Raw genomic sequence first — 20122 nt, 5'->3', positions numbered from 1 at the left:
CCGATGGCGATTCAACTTATTCCTTTATCTGCAATTTTACTGGTAAGTGTATCCCTCCTAGATCTACAAGATTGATAATGAAAATAGCCTTTTAATGCTTTTGTCCTTGCCCAGTGTTCTGCTACCAATTTGAGATTGGTTTTAAGGAAATTTATGTTTATTTCAAATTGAGCTGAAAAAAATCATGCAGTTAGTAATTTTGCATTTTGAATTAATGGGAGTTTTATTTATGATCAGTTGACAAAGCCAATGAGGTCATAGAAATTATGATAAAGTGATAAAGGTGGTTGCTGTCAATAAAGGAAAGAACAAAATAGTGGTTTTCTCATCAGAGTAGTGTGGCAGTGTGTATCAAATGTGTCACTCAATATTTGACAATGACACTTGGAGGACGCAAGTAGGGATATGACAGCTTAAAAGATGTTGTGGAGTGTGTTTGACCTTGACCTCGAGCACATATTTTGTACAAATCAACTCTAGATAAGTGTTTAGCTCTGTAATGTTTGCCATATTCAATCATATATAATTTCACACACCTATATGCCATGCAATATACAATTTTATATGTACAATTATACAATTAAATATGGCATACCATATATAATTTTAGAATTATATGCTGTAAAACACTTGCATCTATAACTATTTTGGCCATTGTTTCGGACATTATTTAAAAGTGATCACAAATTTAGCTTGTTGGCAACAATCCAGTTTTACGACTAAGCATCAGCATGGTACAAACCTATCTTGTAATTCCACATAAGTATATACATATATATATATATATATATATATATATATATATATATATATATATATATATATATATATATATATATATATATATATATATATATATACAGTAGATGCAGTATGAACAGTCTCTTGCATGAAAGTGCTCAATTTTAAAATAGAGCGATGTAAAATTGAGAAAAAATGAAAGTTAAAGTTAAGTTTAAAACAACTTTATTACTAATAGTTTCATATTGCCATGCAATAATCATCAAATGATTATTGCATGGCAATATGAAACTATTAGTAATAAAGTTGTTTTAAACTTAACTTTAACTTTCATTTTTTCTCAATTTTATATATATATATATATATATATAAGTATATCTATATAAATAAATATAAATATATACATCATATATACAATATATATATAAATATATATACATAGATATAATAATATACAGTATATATAACTAGAAATGGTTAAATATAGAGGTTTGCATATCTTTTTTGATATTCTTCAGCTAGTCTAGGTTTTATGCAGTATCTATGGCTTTTGAATTTTTTATTCACAGGGTATTTATTTAATTATTATAATTATATGTTTAAGGATCCAAAATTTGTAATTTAGTCTAATTTTCTATCAGATAACTTCAATCGATCGATTATCTTGGCATGCAGTAATAATGTGGCATATTGTTTTATACTGTGACTTGTCTAACAATCATTCTATGACACTAAAACTAGACTACTAGTATTCATTGTATATAAGATATCACATCATGATCGCTAATAAAATGGCTTTATTATATGATTTTAGACACAATTGGTCTCATGGGCGGCTGCCAATTTCCACAAACCTAAAAAGAGATCGAGTAACCTGAACAATAAGAAACTAACATTAAGGTGAGATTTCCATAGCGGGCTGTTATCAGTACAGCAGTTAGTACAGCTGTTATCAGTACAGCAGTTAGTACAGCTGTTATCAGTACAGCAGTTAGTACAGCTGTTATCAGTACAGCAGTTAGTACAGTTGTTATCAGTACAGCAGTTAATACAGCTGTTATCAGTACAGCAGTTAGTACAGTTGTTATCAGTACAGCAGTTAGTACAGCTGTTATCAGTACAGCAGTTAGTACAGCTGTTATCAGTACAGCAGTTAGCACTGCTGTTATCAGTACAGCAGTTAGTACAGCTGTTATCAGTACAGCAGTTAGTACAGCTGTTATCAGTACAGCAGTTAGTACAGCTGTTATCAGTTAGCAGTTAGTACAGCTGTTATCAGTACAACAGTTAGTACAGCTGTTATCAGTACAGCAGTTAGTACAGCTGTTATCAGTACAGCAGTTAGTACAGCTGTTATCAGTACAGCAGTTAGTACAGCTGTTATCAGTACAGCAGTTAGTACAGTTGTTATCAGTACAGCAGTTAGTACAGCTGTTATCAGTACAGCAGTTAGTACAGCTGTTATCAGTACAGCAGTTAGTACAGTTGTTATCAGCACAGCAGGCAACTATGAGCTCATTTCAATAAATTTGGTAACTGTAGATAGTGAAGGGACAAGAGAAATGTGAGACTTAGACATTTTTAATAATGATAGATAGAATCTAGGCTATTCTTAGGCAAACTTAGGCTATTTCTTAGTCGATCCTAATTACTAGTCTAAAACTAGCTTGAAAGCTGCTGACTGAGTTTCAAGCAATTTTAAGCGAGATTTTAAAAAAAGAGCATTAAAAATATGCTTCGAAATAAGTCGAAAGGGTTAGTTTAATGGAGACTGTTGAGAAGGAAATGGCAATACGATGCATGGGACAAAAATTGCTTGCAAAGGAAACATCAGAACAAGAGCAATACGATGTTATATGTCGGAGTGGCTGTTTGGGGAAGAAAACATACCAAAGAGACTGTCATAACATAAAAAAATTACGACATTACAATACAGTGTGTGTTAGAGAGGTTGTCTGTAGAGGAAACACCATTACATTACAGTGTATGTTAGAGAGGTTCTCTGTAGAGGAAACACCATTACATTACAGTGTATGTTAGAGAGGTTCTCTGTAGAAGGGCATATGAGTGCAATAGATGTGAAGGACTTTAACTGTAGAAAAGATCGAGTTTCAGTTAAAAGATAATAGCCTTAATCAATAACTATTGAACTCGCACTTGAGACTGACATGAGCCGTGTCAGTGCTTAAGGATTAACAGAACTGACCAGTGGTTATAAAAGTCTTTGACAGACAATCAGCTGTAGGCATAACTCATTTGCAATTACTCACGTCTCATTTTCCGTTTTCAAGTAATCAATATTTCTGCAGCAACTAAACAATAGTGGTACACGATTGTAATATATAGCTACACATAATTTACTGAAGCTACAGAAAGGTTTTGGACCTTTTATGGTAGTGGTGAGAATGCATTTGTTAGCAGTTTTCTTAATTCAACAAACTCGAGATACTGTATAGGGACAATACCATAAGAGCATCTGTTGACTTTGTTGAAGCATGAACCCGAATACTATTCTGACGGTATTCAGATATATTGACTTTTTAGAAGCACGAACCTGAATACTATTCTGATGGTACCTCCAACCTATGGAAGTCTTATTGTCTATGGAATGCTGTTAGAAAATCATCGTTTGCTCTATGAATATATATTCGTAGGATTCCTCACCACACAAGTGAGTTGAGTTGGTTAACTGAGTTATAACTGAACTTGTTTTATGAAGTTGTCTGCTCTATAATTTTGAGTAGATAATTTTAGTATTTTAATATAAGTGTCAACTATGTGAAATAATAAACTGTCACTAATAAAAAATTTATTAAGCCTAAAATACAGATCAAATGTATACTTTTCCAAATTATATTAAGTTTTATATTACAACTGTAATACATATACGAAAGTTGAATAGCATTCGGGATGCTGCACAGGTATACATTTATTGATTTTTAAAAAGTATCTGCTATGAATTAGTTGAGTTTTTTAAAATGGTTTCAACTAAAATTTTGTTAAACTAAAAAAATCATTATATAAAATTGTATCTATTTATTATAATGCATAAGTTAATATCATATTTTCTTTAATAATCTTTTCTTTAAATTAACTATTTATTTGGAATTGAATTTAGAGAGCTATTGCTTGAGTCGAATAGGGCTTGAAAAGAGATTTTTTAGAATTGCCGCTGCTACTACGCTGAGCTTTTGGCATGTGGCAAGCACTCATTTGCATTTCCGAAAGTAGCTCAAAACTGAGAAAGACGCATTCTTTTTAAAGAGTTCCCAGGAGAATATTTCCTAACTGTCAATCTATCTATCAATGTCTTGAAGTTCTATAATTCCGAGCTTGGCATAGATGTATCACAAAGCAGTCTTTGGCATTTACAAATAATATGACTCAACAGGATCCTGTAACGCTTATTAATCTATTGAACTTCCTGTCTCCTATATCCTCTACTTGTAGTGTCTCCTGATGATTATAAGATACATTATATTCAATCCACTGGTGAGTTTTATGTCATATGATTGTTTGCTGTTCCGAGTGGTTGTCATAAGAGTTCTCGGAAAAGTACTGTTCCGTTAATAGAATAAGATGAATATAATTAACTGGTAAATCAGAAGTGCGATAAGGAGCGAATTATCGTAACATTCATGTGACGAATGTTACGAGAATGAATATACGAGTATTTGTTTAGAGCGTCGCTTTCAGCCAAAATGCAAAATATAATTCCTTCTCAGTTGACATTTCAAGTTTCAGGCATGAATTGATGCCATCTATCAGAACTATACAACAGATACTATCATAGGCAGGAGAGAATAACTTCAATGCTAATTTAACAAAAGCAACAGCAAATTTGAAAAGGGGAAACAAAAACATTTTATCGGTTGTCTAAACCAGTTTAGACCACTACTAGGTAAGAGAAGAAAAATATGTTTTTGAACTGACAAAAAACATTGTTGTTTTTTCAGACTTAAAATTTATGATGCAATTCATCTACAATTTTATTGCAAAAACTACGACTTGGGTTGTTAGAGTAAAGGCAGTTTATTTTAAATACAGCATTGCAACTCTGTTGCTTTACACTAAAAATGTCTAAAAGCATGAAAAACAGAAATTTAATAATATTTGTGATCGGCTCATATCCGTTCATGAGAATTAAGAGGAAACACAATTTTTGAGGCAATCACAGCTAATCATTTGATTTCCGCAACATCTGTAATTCATCATTTTTTATGATTACAATGCTTGTTTTTGAATTTGCTGAAGAAAAAGGGTGTAATAGGCGATTTCAGCATTATACAACCTGTCCATTATATAGAATCTCTACAGCCATCATAACATGCCTAAACTAGAGTCACACGGAGCACTTAAGTTCATTTCACTATAAGCCTATAGCACCTATTCACTTTGCACTCTCTATTACTTCATGATCGCATTTAATCTGAGTTTATTGCCTCTCATCCGTTTTGCAAGTTCAGATACACCAAGGCACGTCTGACGTCTTTTAAGCAACTCCAAAGTGGTTTTAAGCACGTAATTGTGCTTTACCTGTAGACCGGTAGTCTTCACTGCAGATTACTAACGTAAATGATGAAAATATCAGTAACTAGCATCTGTACTAACATAACCAAAAAACTTTGAATCGCTTTTTAGCAATTAAGCTTTATACACGGCATACAAGTTTTAATAATATAAATGTCAAATGATTCAATTATCCAAATGATAGTTTAAAAATCAATATAACCAATGGTGTCATGTGTCAACAACTGGATTGCGTGACCAGAGTAAATTGGCCAGCCTAAGGTGAGCAAGATCTAAACTTAGCCTAGCCTGAGCTGCCAGGAAGCGAAATTTTTTTCTCCCAAACAGGTTAACATATACGGCAGTACAATTTTGGCTCCTGATTGGTTTTAGTAAGTGAGTTTTAGTAACCAAAACCTACATCATTACATAAGAAATCAATAGTTATAATTAGAAAGGAACACAAAATTCTAAATAACGTAGTAAAACTTATGTTATCATTCAAAAAGTGCTGTTAAAACGTAAGAGGCGCTCACTTAAAACTCATTAATTTAAACCATTTTGAATGAAATTTTGGAATTTTGTGTTCCTCTCTAATTATAACTATTGACTTTTAATGTAATGATGTAGGATTTGATGACTAAAACTCAATTACTAAAACCAATCAGGAGCCAAAATTTCACTGCCGTATGTAAACCTGTTTGGGAAAAAAAAATTCGCTGCCAGGAACTAAACTGGAGTACAAATTTTAAAAGCTGCGAGCAACGCAGCATGACACTGAAATACTACAGGTTATTCTCTGCACCACCTACAGCTTATTCTCTGCACCACCTACAGCTTATTCTCTGCACCACCTACAGCTTATTCTCTGCAACACCTACAGCTTATTCTCTGCACCACCTACAGCTTATTCTCTGCACCACCTACAGCTTATTCCCCGCGTTTTATATTAGTTGAAGATGAACTTTAGCTTTTTCTGAACTTTAAAATGCTCAGATTCAAATGCAAGGGTAATTATGATGTCGATAGTTGCACTTCAGCCAAGAGACCGACAGAATAGAGAAGCATAACGCTGCAACTTGAATGTAATAGCCGATATCAATAATGAGAGAGACAGGCAGGCACAAAACTAGTGACACTATTTCTGCACGGATATTTCTTCTGAGCGTTTTAACTATGACCAAGTTTTGTCAATTTCAATCTCAAAACATTTGCGCAGTCAGATCACCTTAAACATCAGAAGCAATCGTAAATGATAGAAAAATACCGATACTTTCTGATAAAATCTACTAAAGTTATGTGTAAGTTTTTCTTTAATAAGTCTTTTTCTATGAGCTGGAGCTTTTATACTTTTGGAATTAATCTTTTCTATGTCTCTCTGCAGATCAAGAACAGCCTTGTAGACTCGGCGAGGAAAGACTACGAATTTGCAAAAGTAGATATTCCTCTCACTGCTAAAAGATTCTCCTATGTGCCGTAATGGAGCTGAACATAAGAAGTAATCACAGGCTTCATCATTACTAGCAGTGACAACCAATATAAATCTAGTACTCAAAAGATACTATGTTTGAGAGCGGTACAGTGTTAACAGCAGATAACAGTATTAATAACTATTACTATTAGTATTATAATTATCATTAATAGTATTATTTATAATAACAATATTAATAATGATGAAAATTTTAAGAAAACTAAAATAGCCTGGGAACTTGAAATTTAATAGCATATTTATTCTCAAGATATTAATTTTCTTATTGTTTTTATTACACTATCATATTGTGAAAATGTCAAAACTTGACAAAAACCTTTCATGGTTGAATAGCCTTCTGTATACTTTCTTATTATTTGAATATATTGAAAATGCTAAACACACCAATTTCATGACGTAGTATTCCAATACCAGAAAGGGTAGGCATGGTCAGCTCTAAAATAACTGCAAATGTATCACACCGTCCACCCATCTTGTATTAGTATCAGACTTGCAGTATACAGCCATCTTGTGTGTAGTATCAGACTTACAGTATACAACCACCATGTGTTTAGTATCAGACTTACAGTATACAACCACCATGTGTTTAGTATCAGACTTGCAGTGTACAGCCACCATGTGTTTAGTATCAGACTTACAGTGTACAGTCATAATGTGTTTAGTATCAGACTTACAGTATACAGCCACCATGTGTTTAGTATCAGACTTGCAGTGTACAGCCACCATGTGTTTAGTATCAGACTTACAGTGTACAGTCATAATGCGTTTAGTATCAGACTTACAGTATACAGCCACCATGTGTTTAGTATCAGACTTACAGTGTACAGTCATAATGTGTTTAGTATCAGACTTACAGTATACAGCCACCATGTGTTTAGTATCAGACTTGCAGTGTACAGCCACCATGTGTTTAGTATCAGACTGACAGTGTACAGTCATAATGTGTTTAGTATCAGACTTACAGTATACAGCCACCATGTGTTTAGTATCAGACTTACAGTGTACAGTCATAATGTGTTTAGTATCAGACTTAGTGTACAGCCACCATGTGTTTAGTATCAGACTTACAGTGTAGAGCCACCATGTGTTTAATATCAGACTTAGTGTACAGCCATTTTGTGTGTAGTATCAGACTTACAGTATACAACCACCATGTGTTTAGTATCAGACTTGCAGTGTACAGCCACCATGTGTTTAGTGTCAGACTTACAGTGTACAGTCATAATGTGTTTAGTATCAGACTTACAGTATACAGCCACCATGTGTTTAGTATCAGACTTACAGTGTACAGTCATAATGTGTTTAGTATCAGACTTACAGTGTACAGCCACCATATGTTTAGTATCAGACTTACAGTGTACAGTCATCGTGTGTTTAGTATCAGACTTACAGTGTACAGCCACCATATGTTTAGTATCAGACTTACAGTGTACAGCCACTATGTGTTTAGTATTAGACTTACAGTGTAGAGCCACCATGTGTTTAGTATCAGACTTACAGTGTACAGCCACCATATGTTTAGTATCAGACTTACAGTGTAGAGCCACTATGTGTTTAGTATTAGACTTACAGTGTAGAGCCACCACGTGTTTAGTATCAGACTTACAGTGTACAGCCATCATGTGTTTAGTATCAGACTTACAGTATACAGCCATCATGTGTTCAGTATCAGACTTACAGTGTACAGCCACCATATGTTTAGTATTAGACATACAGTGTACAGTCACCATGTGTTTAGTATTAGACTTACAGTGTACAGCCACCATGTTTTAGTATCAGACTTGTAATGTATGTCAATCATTTGTTTGAAATCAGGCTTGTTCGCGCCTGATAAAAATCCTAAATTCCTAAAAATCCTATAAAACTTATAGCATTTCTGCTCCAAAGTGATAGAGAAAATACCGCTAGGTCTCATTCGCTATACGAAAATTAATATATGTACATAAATGAAAAAATTGGACACACAAATTCACTTATCAAGGTCTTCCACAGAAACATTGTAAAGATGGACCATTGCAAAATTAAAACTCAAAGTTAAATACAGGTCCAAGCAAAACTATATGTGGTTAAATATACAAAACATGCTATTAAACAAGCAATATGGTACTTACAGTACTGGAAAGAACACTGCTCTGGGATGAAATGCCCACCACAGGTATTTTGTAGAACTCAAGTGTGTATGGTACCGAGGTCATAAATCTGTCCATAGACGGTGAAACATCAAACAGCACCGTGACAACCTGCAATGAGTGATCCAACAAAAATTGAACTAGTAAAACAGCAAATGTAATGCCTCAGGTTTCATGAGCCAACGCTTTTTGAGTATTGCTGCCAGAGTTTTTGAGTAAACGCTGCCAGAGTTTTTAGCATTCTTGTAGGTTTACATTTCTATCAAGGTTTGTGAAAATGGAGTTGTCTGCCTATGATCCTACAAACAATATAGGTATGTGCCAATGAAACTATTGTGAAAACCCACAACATGTTAGTAATAGAATTTTACTACAGCTAGAAATATGTTCAAATGCATGTTATCGTAATATAACACTTCACATCATAGGGTGCTTACCAAATCTGTTATATAACATATAACAGTTTTCAATACGTGCGAAATGTTGACAAGCATTGGCAAGTCTGTAGTATAGCACCGTATTACCCCATTATTTTTGATACTAAAATTAGTAAATATGAACAATTCAAATGTTTCTATCAATCATTAATTTGCCATTTTGCGTATATCTCCTGAAGCTATTAAAGCCTTCATTTATCTTCTATACGATATTGATTGGGACTAATTGCTGTAGGAACGAATTAGGTTGGAGGGCTGAGTGAGGTGTAGCGATGAAACCGCGAATGTATTATATAAAACACAAAACGTATGTATGCTAGTAATCCATATCCTACTAGCATACTAAATCAGCTCACAGCTTATCTAATGTGATTCTACAACTTCTTATGCACATTAATGCACACTATGCGTAAATGACAAAAAATGAAATTTGCTTTAAGCTTAAGCAATAACCTAAAACCTTTTGAAGCTGCACACTTTAAGGTTTGTTGTAAGCCATGACTGTTGCTAACACAAACCTGCTGCTATTATTGATTAACTCATATAGCAACCGTATTCTAATTGAACAATGACTTCCTGGTCTCTATTTAAATTCTACAGTAGAAAGGAATTGGTCATTGATGACCATTCAACAGGACTAACAAAACATTCAAGCACCATTTAACACAAGCAGTGAAATCTTGAAGCATTATGACCATTGAGTTCGAGTTAGTTTCATGTGGTCACGTTCCACAGAGCCTTGATGAGAAAGTTTTTGACTCATTAAAGGCTAAGCGTTAAACATATGTAGTACCGTGAGTACCGTGAAGCATTAAGCACCGATATAGGCCATTTAAAAAAGAGACACGGAAAGCATCCAATTTCTACAATAGAACTATTTGTAAGCATGTGTTAATCTAAAATTTACTGTAATTTACTATAGAACAAAACAGTGTTACAAACAACTGTAATAGAATAGAAGGCATGAAATAGCAAAAATGTAGGTATATTAAAGAGAAAATGCAATCAGCATACAAAAATGCTGTAAACCATAAAGGAAAGTGAGTAAAGAACACAAGGGGGGCTTTCACTAATAAATACAAACAAACAATAGCAAGTTAGAGCATATGCACTAGGAAACACATGCACTCACACACACTTGTACAAACAAGCCATAGTATAAAGAATAATTTATGTAGAGGCCATATGTACATCCATATTTCATACTTCACCTTTCTACCTGATTTCTTACCCACCCTCAACTTTCCACACCTTTCCTTAAACCCCTCAATCTTTCTCACCCTCACTCACTCACCCTCACCTTTCCACACCTTTCCTTAAACTCCTTAATCTTTCTCACCCTCACTCACTCACCCTCAACTTTCCACACCTTTCCTTAAACTCCTCAATCTTTCTCACCCTCATGACTCACTCACCCTCACCTTTCCACACCTTTCCTTAAGCTCCTCGTTTTTTTCACCCGCACTCACTCACCCTCACCTTTTCACGCCTTTCCTTAAACTCTTCAATCTTTCTCACCCTCACTCACTCACCCTCAACTTTCCACACCTTTCCTTAAACTCCTCAATCTTTCTCACCCTCACTCACTCACCCTCACCTTTCCACACCTTTCCTTGAGCTCCTCGTTTTTTTCACCCTCACTCACTCACCCTCACCTTTCCACACCTTTCCTTAAACTCCTCAATCTTCCTCAGCCTCACTCACTCACCCTCAACTTTCCACACCTTTCCTTAAACTCCTCAATCTTTCTCACCCTCACTCACTCACCCTCAACTTTCCACACCTTTCCTTAAACTCCTCAATCTTTCTCACCCTCACTCACTCACCCTCACCTTTCCACACCTTTCCTTAAACTCCTCAATCTTTCTCACCCTCACTCACTCACCCTCAACTTTCCACACCTTTCCTTAAACTCCTCAATCTTTCTCACCCTCACTCACTCACCCTCACCTTTCCACACCTTTCCTTAAGCTCCTCGTTTTTTTCACCCTCACTCACTCACCCTCACCTTTCCACACCTTTCCTTAAACTCCTCAATCTTTCTCACCCTCACTCACTCACCCTCACCTTTCCACACCTTTCCTTAAGCTCCTCGTTTTTTTCACCCGCACTCACTCACCCTCACCTTTTCACGCCATTTCCCACCCGCCCTGACCTTTCCACATCTTTTTTTAATCCTCACTCTTTCTCACCATCTCTCCCTGCCTCACTTACACACCATCACCTTTCCACACCTGTCCTTGAACTCCGCACCCTCCCTCACTATCATTCATCCTCACCCGCCCTACATCACTAGTTCTTCTAACTACTTCCTTTCTCCGCGAGTCCAAACACTTCACTCCGCAAGTAGATTTTAATACCAGTACGAGTAGAGTAAATACAGTTGTTGAGTTTCCAAATCCCAAATCCAATAAGCAATGTCTTTCATAGGTAATGCATAGCTTGCTGATAATAATTACAATTATAATGATTAGCTAAAATCTTTTCAAAAATTTAGCTGAATACACAATATAATGATCATTAATATCAAAAAAGTTCTTGCTCGCTACTTATTCAAAACACTGTAAAAGTGAAATAATAGGACATGAAATTATATTCTTACACTTCAAGACAAAATATCATTTATGAAACTCGAGAGGTTTAATTGAAGGTAAATATTATTGGCAGAAAAACTAAAATCATCTTTTTAACTGTCTGCTGTGTTAAACATTAAAAACATTTGCATTTATTATATCTAAATCTGACAAAAGTATGAACAAAAAATATCACAGACCGCGTGAGAAGAACCTCTGCCTACCTTTTTTGTCACCAGCTGCGAGCAAACATCATTCACAGTTGCCACCGGATTTTTACCAATGGTAATGGGCACTCCTTGATACGCGTATCCAGGAGGTGCTTCCAAATCAGCAACAATATTCATAAAAAGTCTTAAGTTCTCTTCTGTAGCTAGTATGCCTCCGATAGATATATTCTGTAGAGCCCTCCCATAAGATGTGCATGCCAAGAGAATGGCTAGAAGAAAGCTTTTGTATTTCATATCCTGCAAGAAAATATTTGCTGTTACACTTTGCAAGTTTTAGAACCCTAAAATTCTTTTAGACATAAACCCAAGCTCACAAACTCATAAATTCTAAACTAGGGATACTTTAACTTTGAATGTGCAAAAAGCTGAAAATGTGTTACAGATGCCACCATTTAGATAGTGAATGACGCTCCTACCAAATTTTACTTCATAAGCAGGGTCTTGTAACTTTAGTCGCATTTGAACTAAAGAGAGGAAGTAATCTCCTCCTGGATTTCATGCCATAAAGAATAAGATGCCAAAAAGCTTGTTCAGCGGAATCTAGCTAAGCAACTTTTAGCAAAAAACAAAGCATTTTCTTTTACTTTTTTATGAAAAATTAACTCTCATGCTTTTAATTTATATTACTTGCTAATAAAAATCAATGTGACACATGACTACTACCTTTTAAGGAGAACTTTTATAATTTTATTTTGGAAAGGTCTAATATGCAAGCAAAAATTATTAGAAAATTATGCAACTAGAATAATGCAAGTTTTACTTGAAGTGGACCTAGTTGTACTATTATAACAAGACTTCAATAAGCTAAAGACTAGATTCATCTCGTAAAATACTTACAAGACGCAAGTATAAAAAAATTGCCGTTGTTTATGTGACATCAATGTATATAGTTCAAACAAGAGCTGTGTCTTGCCAATTCTGCACACAATTTAAATATACTACATACTTGCCAAAAGTAACTTTTTCAGCAAAATCTCCAAAGGCGATGGTTATGAAAGATAGCAAGTAATTCCACTATTTTATGCTAGCAATTTGTCATGAACATTTCATTTACCTATTAGAACTAATTGATGCTAAGAAATACATGCTATATTATAACAATAGATTACTAGCCAAAATAAATGCATTAAAACAACTAACAAGTAAGTTAATGCCGAGAAATAATAGTGATCTGCTATTGGTCGGTTGCAACAGATCACTTCAACTCATTAAAAATGGACTGATGTTGTTTGTTACGCTTGCAATTGGCGTGGCATGCAGCTTAATGTCCCACATGACATTTTTCATAGATTTTTCGAAAGTACACAAACATTAAAATAATACACTTTGAAAAACAACTCCAATGACTGGATTTTATAACAAGTCCCTTGTATGAGTATTTTATAACAGGTCCTTTGAATGAGCATTTTAAAACAGGTCCCTTGAATGAGTATTTTACAGTAGGTTCCTTGTATGAACATTTTGTAAACTTTCCTGTCGTTATAAATGGGGAACAGATGTTTTTCTGACTATCCTAACAATTTAACCATTTGCTATTTGCTACTCCAACCTTACCAGACACACCCATATCGAAAATCTGCTATTTACCAGGGTAGACTGCCAATGAGGACAGATATGCCTTTCTATTCGGGGTACTCTACAGTTTAACAGGGCGAAACTCTCCTTTGATTTTGGAAGACTCCTGTACACCGAGGATTAATTCAATTTTTGTGCAATAGAGATCATTTGTCTGAATACCCCAGCCTGCTGAATAAACACCTGGGTGAAACGTTATAACAAAGACAGCCTAGATCATTTCACTACAATCTAAACCAGATTAGAGTTAGTTGATCAAAAGAAGCGTTGAAAACTCAGTCCTCAGAGGGATTGTCATCATCGATTTTCGCAGAGTGGAATGGTTTGCCTTACAGCAGTATACAGTCAGTCAAATTTTATATCTAGTAGTAAAGTGTTAGCAAAAGGCTTCCAAACTACCAAACTAAATGTAGGATACGATTTTGATTGAAAGTTTACACTAGTGATAAGTTAAACGGACTTTTCAGCCAAGTCATATATAGCAATGTAGCAGAATTTAGCACGAACATCCCGAACCAAATGGCTAACTATGCTAACTACTAAATTGGTTCGACTGTATGGCTGTATTTGTCGATATAAAAAGTTCAGTAATTCAATAGAGAATCGAACAGGCCAGACCTTGCTTTCTTACAACATCGAAAGCAAGTTGAAATGGAAGTTATACTTGTGACAAGCAATATTATGCAAATTTTTTCAGATCAATGAGAGAAAAGAATAAGTTGTGCATTTATTTGGTAGCATCGTGAAACTATTTCACTATGATACTATCAGTTGGTCAATCAGTGGTACTTTATTACAAGTTTACTAAAAACAGCAGTGTGACTAAAGCTTGCTTTCGGAAATGCTAGCTAATGATTATCTGAAATTCACAGTTTTGTGCTCTATTGCCAAAATATAGAATAGTTTTTAGACAAAAGCATTTGAAATTCATATTTAAAATATAGCTGAGGCCACTGTCACATATATTGAGAAATACATAAAAACCATTTCTTTTTTTAGAACAGTTTTCACTCTTTTGAAAATATATTTCTAGCACAACCAAAGTACCTATTTTACAGAGTAACAAAAGTTATTAGATAATAACAAGGCTTCAATGAACAACCAAAAATCAAAAACAAGGATTTACAATTATAAAGATCTTAAAAGGCGTGTCGAAGGATTAAAATTCTCAAGATGTAATTGAGTTACAATTAGAAGACTTCAACAGGAAATGAAAATATGATGCCATGTTCAATGAGTTTACAAATCATCATCTAATGCTGTCTATTAGTACAAACTACAAAGTTTGGTTTGATTACAAATATAATTATAAATGTTCACAATACAATCATCTATCAGATTTGAACACACAAGACATGATCACAGGATATAACGGATACACAAGATCACCGGTGGGTATACAAACTATGCAATTCACTGCAGGTGCGGTGACATCTACTCACAAGGTTTCCACATAGAGTTGCCTAGCTGGTTTAACACCAGTCGGAAAGTTAACACAAAAAAGTTACTAAACAGACTAAAAAACTAGAATTCAAAAATATTGAACTTCATTCATTTGAAAGTTGATTAAAAATCTCTAATATTGCTCTTAGTCCTTTTTCAATGCCAGTTAACCTTTTCAGCGTTATGATAAAACCAGTCTACCTACCAATTTTCTCAATCAGCACATAACGTACAAACACTAGTACATTGTACCAAAAAACCAACCCAGACTTTCGCATGGTTTACATTTGTTAATGGTACAAATATGTAATGCCAGAATAAGGTCTACAAACATGTATGATTAGATGTCTAAATTATGTCAAAAACTTCAGTGTAGTCAACTAACCTACCTGCAGAGGTTGTTGACCTTCACAGTGTTTCTAACCTCTATAACACTCGAAATCTTATTTGCCACTCTGTTTAAACTCTCATACTGTATCTAAAGGTTGAATAGATGTATTGATGGAGTCCATAAATGAGTATTGATTCTTTTAAATTTTGTTGTACATTTACAAAATGTCATTCAGTTTTTGTGTGAAGCAGAAAATTTTTCAAGTAGCATTTTGTATAGCACTTGAGAGTACAAATCCAAAGCTTATAATGATCGTCATACAGCTAATAATCTTTAACTGACAAGAAGCGTTTCTGTTATTTTCTTCATGAAACAAGGCATTTGTTTAGTAAAATCAGGACATTGGATACAAATTCAAATTTACATAAATAATCTATATTTAGACTTACCGATGATCCTGATTGCAGTATGTTCCTTATAATGCAAAACAACTGGTGCCAAACTGCATTGTCGGTGCAGCTAACCAACCGCTTATTTTTTTTAGTTACAACAGGAAAAGCCAATGCGTGAGTTTTTACAGCTGGTTTCCGACTAATTGCATAAACTGTATATACTGTATAAACTGTATACACTAGTCAAGCCTGCCAGCCGTCGATTACACTACATTGCGTATGTTTATTTCTAACAGTAATATCACTGTGTACTCACCATGCCATGAATTATTTAACAAATAATACCTCTACGAGTGACTACGAGTCCGTGTACGCCACTCAAGCCAATTAACAGTAATGCGAATGCACTAGGGGCGCAATTGAAGTGATTCAACGATTTCTGCGGCATGAATTCTGAAGAGTCTCGCTTGAAGCTAGCCAAGCTCATTATGAATAACTAACTACATGTATAAGTATCATATATGTATACATTGTACAACTCAAATAGGAATGAAAAAGTAAAATAATTATCTACATAAAGCTTATAGAATTACCCGAAAGGACTTGATGAATGAAATTTTGAAAATCGGAAACAACAAGGTTACATATGCTGTTAGTACATGCATTTATTCATACACTATAATCATAACGTAACTACGGTACCTTTCAGATTAATGAAAGAGAAGAACCATTTGTGCAAACTTTTAAAAAAAATATGCGCTATGTACAAAAATTTTGATAGTGTTAATTAATAACATAGCTAAATAAAAAAAGGGTTTGATTACCATGTTTGGGTGAATCGATGAGCTAAAGAACACAACTTTCAGTTTATTGATGGAATGAGGTTCATTTGTGAAAACGAATAAAACACATTTTTGTTAAACTAAGAGGGTTAACCATACATCAATGAGCAGGCCCTTATCATATAATTAGACAACGCGCAAGCAATTGAAGAGTACATAACTTCTTTTTACAATTAAGGTGAAAATAAAGCTGCAATGCTTCATTGTATCAAGCCAACATTCACTCAAATTTCTCCAAACCAGTCACATCCACAATAATAAAACTTATGAATGAACATTGATCTTTGTAAACACATTTGGAAAATTACGGAAATGATGCCATCACTGTAACAATGATGGCATCATTTCCGTCATTGCGGCAACATTTGCACGTGTAACAACTAAAGTCAATCCTGGTTTGCGTGACAAACCATTCATAGAATGGATGATTATATGGTAACTGCTAGATATATAACTTGGTTATTTAAAACAAACACCCACACACGTTACGCGGTTCATTTAAGCCAAACACTTCATACATACACACCGTTAAATCTAATTAACACAAAGTAAAATAATTTTCCGCATATAAAAATTATTTATAGCTCAATCAAACTGCTACAAACTCATAACTAGATCTTATCTCATGTCATGTAAATTGGATGGTTTAAATAAAGTTATTCAAACCAATTCGTCAAGGCATAATCACTATGCATCGAATCCTTTAGTTTATTTTGGCATACATTCACTTCTTTTGACCTACTTTAGGCTTCAATACAGTTAATAATTAATGAACACGAACTAAAAGCTATTCCATGTTGACGCAATTGACAGTCCTTACTATAAAGCTAGTAAGCCAATCTGAGAACGTGTCTTAGGATCACAATAACTTAAGTACATTGGCGATGATCACTTTGGTCTTAAACACACATCCATGACACTTTGTAAGTGTGAACAAGTGGCAATAAGTAACCAGAAAATATTTATTTGATATTTTAAATAGTAGTTTGGCAGTTAACAACCAAATGATAAATATATGTTAAATATAAATGAAAAGCGGTTCTGAAACATTGATATTTGTAAACACATTTGGAAAATTACGGAAATGATGCCATCACTGTATCAGTGATGGCATCATTTCCGTAATTTTCCAAATGTGTTTACAAATATCAATTTTTCAGAATGATGGAAAATTTACGGTTTACGGAAATGATGCCATCACTGTAACAGTGATGGCATCATTTCCGTCATTGCGGCAACATTTGCACGTGTAGGTCAATCCCATGAGTATTAACATAAATAATATTAAATGGTTTAAAATTAGCTTGAAGATATTGTTACAGAATCTACTCTGAGTATTCAAGACTGACACAAAAATTGTGACTTTAAATCTAATTTAATCTTGAAAAAATGAAGAAGATTTTACATACTTTTTGTTTTTTGAAGCTATCAAATGAGACAAGGCAAGCCTACTGAAGTATATTTAATCTTGTCAACATTTAATCCTGATGACTTGAGTAAATAATTGCTTCAGCATAAAATGGACCAATAAAGAGACTGTTCAGTACCAGGTAGTACGTGTCAAAGCTGTGTCCAAATAAGTGATTTTACCGAATTTCGATTTGATTTTAGACAAATGCCAGGGTAACTTAGAATTTGATTTAAAAAACAATGATTTAGAACTTGGATTGAGAAATAAATGACATCACTAAAAGACATGTTTACATGTAGCTGTGTTAGTGGATAAATCACTGAATGTAAGGCTGAGGCAAAGTTTAGCCCTGTTACTTAACTCATCCTGAATGTACTGTTGAAGGCAGTTCCGTAAGGCTATGCTCTGTAAATGACATTTGGAGGTAGTAACCACAAAAATTTAAGTCTTTAGATTTAACCATTTCCTGACTTGAACTTTCAACAATTCTTGTCATTTCTGCTTTTTGTGTGATAAGGATTTGGTCCCCATTTTAACTTATAGCAATGGTAGAGGTAGACTATAATAATACATACACATATTTATCTATAAATCTTAGTGTTTGTCTTTTTATCTTTTTGTTAAACCCTGTATTCAGCTATAGCAATTAAAATCTAGCAAGAAAAAATTTGCACAACATTGGATTTGATCTCGGAACCTCCAGATTTACAGGCGACAAACTTAATCATTAAGCTACGCAGAACTCAAAGTATTCATTTTGTCAAACAGTAGTTACATTGGTTGGGATACTCGTGTGTAAAGTGCTTGCTTGGGGTTAATAATTATCACTGTTGACCATTACGCATAAAAATTGTTAAGCTGGCCCAAAACGTGGGTAGTTTTAGTATTTGATCTAGCTTTTCAGGTAGGATACTCAAATTCAATAGGTAATTATTCTGTTACCTGTGCAACGCCAGGCATTTGGCTGGTGATATAATAATGACACATGAAACACTCTAACACCATCGTTAAATCAACTAATGAAAAAAGAAGAAGCTGATGACCTAACCTGTCTTAAACCTATGCTTTATTTCTATTATTCTGTATTCAATGATTTGTCGAACACTTGAATCATTATCTAACCACTCAAAATTTAAATTACGTGCACTAGGTGAATGATTTGACATACATAACTGACTCACCTTTAGTCAAATCAATTTAAATTATGTGCACTAGGTGAATGATTTGACATACATAACTGAATCACCTTTAGTCAAATCAATTTAAATTATGTGCACTAGGTGAATGATTTGACATACATAACTGACTCACCTTTAGTCAAATCAATTTTTAACTGCTCGATTTAAAATCAAGAAATTATATCCCAAAACGTGATCCAGGCATAGCTTTACTACATGCCAATGGTATTACACCGTTTCCAGACTGTACCATCAGCGGTGATGGTTAACTTATCGTAAAAACTTTGCGCAAAATCCATAAGCTCACCTTAGCTCTAGAAATACATGGAGTGAGCTACCGCTGACCAAGGCTTATAATAGATTACATGTGCAAGATAGTAATCATTCTCTTGTGAATTCAGTGTTTCTATAATTCGGCAACTGCGAGAAACACGAGTGACATGTTTCTTCCGTGATTTGTTGTACCAAAAACTAGTCAGCTATGGGTTTTGACAATCACGAGTGATTTACAAACTAGATTCACTTACCATAACGTTCTGTACGCTTTTACCAGACAACTAGAAACGACGACTAGTGTATTCATGCGGAGAAGCTACTTCAATAAATTAAATTTTAACGCTGTGTATGACACTGCCTGATGCACTCTGTCTAATGATTTTATTCTTTATATGATGTGTTTGAGCAGAAACCCAATCAGGCTTCTTCACTATAAGGTTTCATTTAATAAGTTACTTTACTATAAATTCTCAATGTTTGAACGGAAACTGGCTCAGGATTTCTCGAGATCCGGTCTCAAGTATACAAAACCAAGTGTCCATGAAGTTAATTTATTATCATTTGTT

The 20122-nt window shown here is 34.3% G+C and overlaps 1 protein-coding gene across 1 annotated transcript in view; it reads right to left on the bottom strand.

Annotated features, from left to right (window-relative positions):
* The window catches only part of LOC137405234 (glutamate receptor ionotropic, NMDA 1-like), a 44950-nt gene extending 31275 nt beyond the window's left edge, over window positions 1-13675 (bottom strand). Inside the window, 3 exon segments of the mRNA XM_068091464.1 lie at window positions 8851-8979; window positions 12103-12345; window positions 13658-13675. Coding sequence (XP_067947565.1) covers window positions 8851-8979; window positions 12103-12345; window positions 13658-13675 — 390 coding nt within the window.
* Window positions 13676-20122: the final 6447 nt, after the last annotated feature.

The sequence above is a fragment of the Watersipora subatra genome, chromosome 9 (genome assembly GCF_963576615.1).
Source record: "Watersipora subatra chromosome 9, tzWatSuba1.1, whole genome shotgun sequence".
Taxonomy (NCBI): Eukaryota; Metazoa; Bryozoa; class Gymnolaemata; order Cheilostomatida; family Watersiporidae; genus Watersipora; species Watersipora subatra.
The sequence above is the reverse complement of the archived record's forward strand: the minus strand, read 5'-3'. Positions and strand labels throughout refer to the sequence as shown.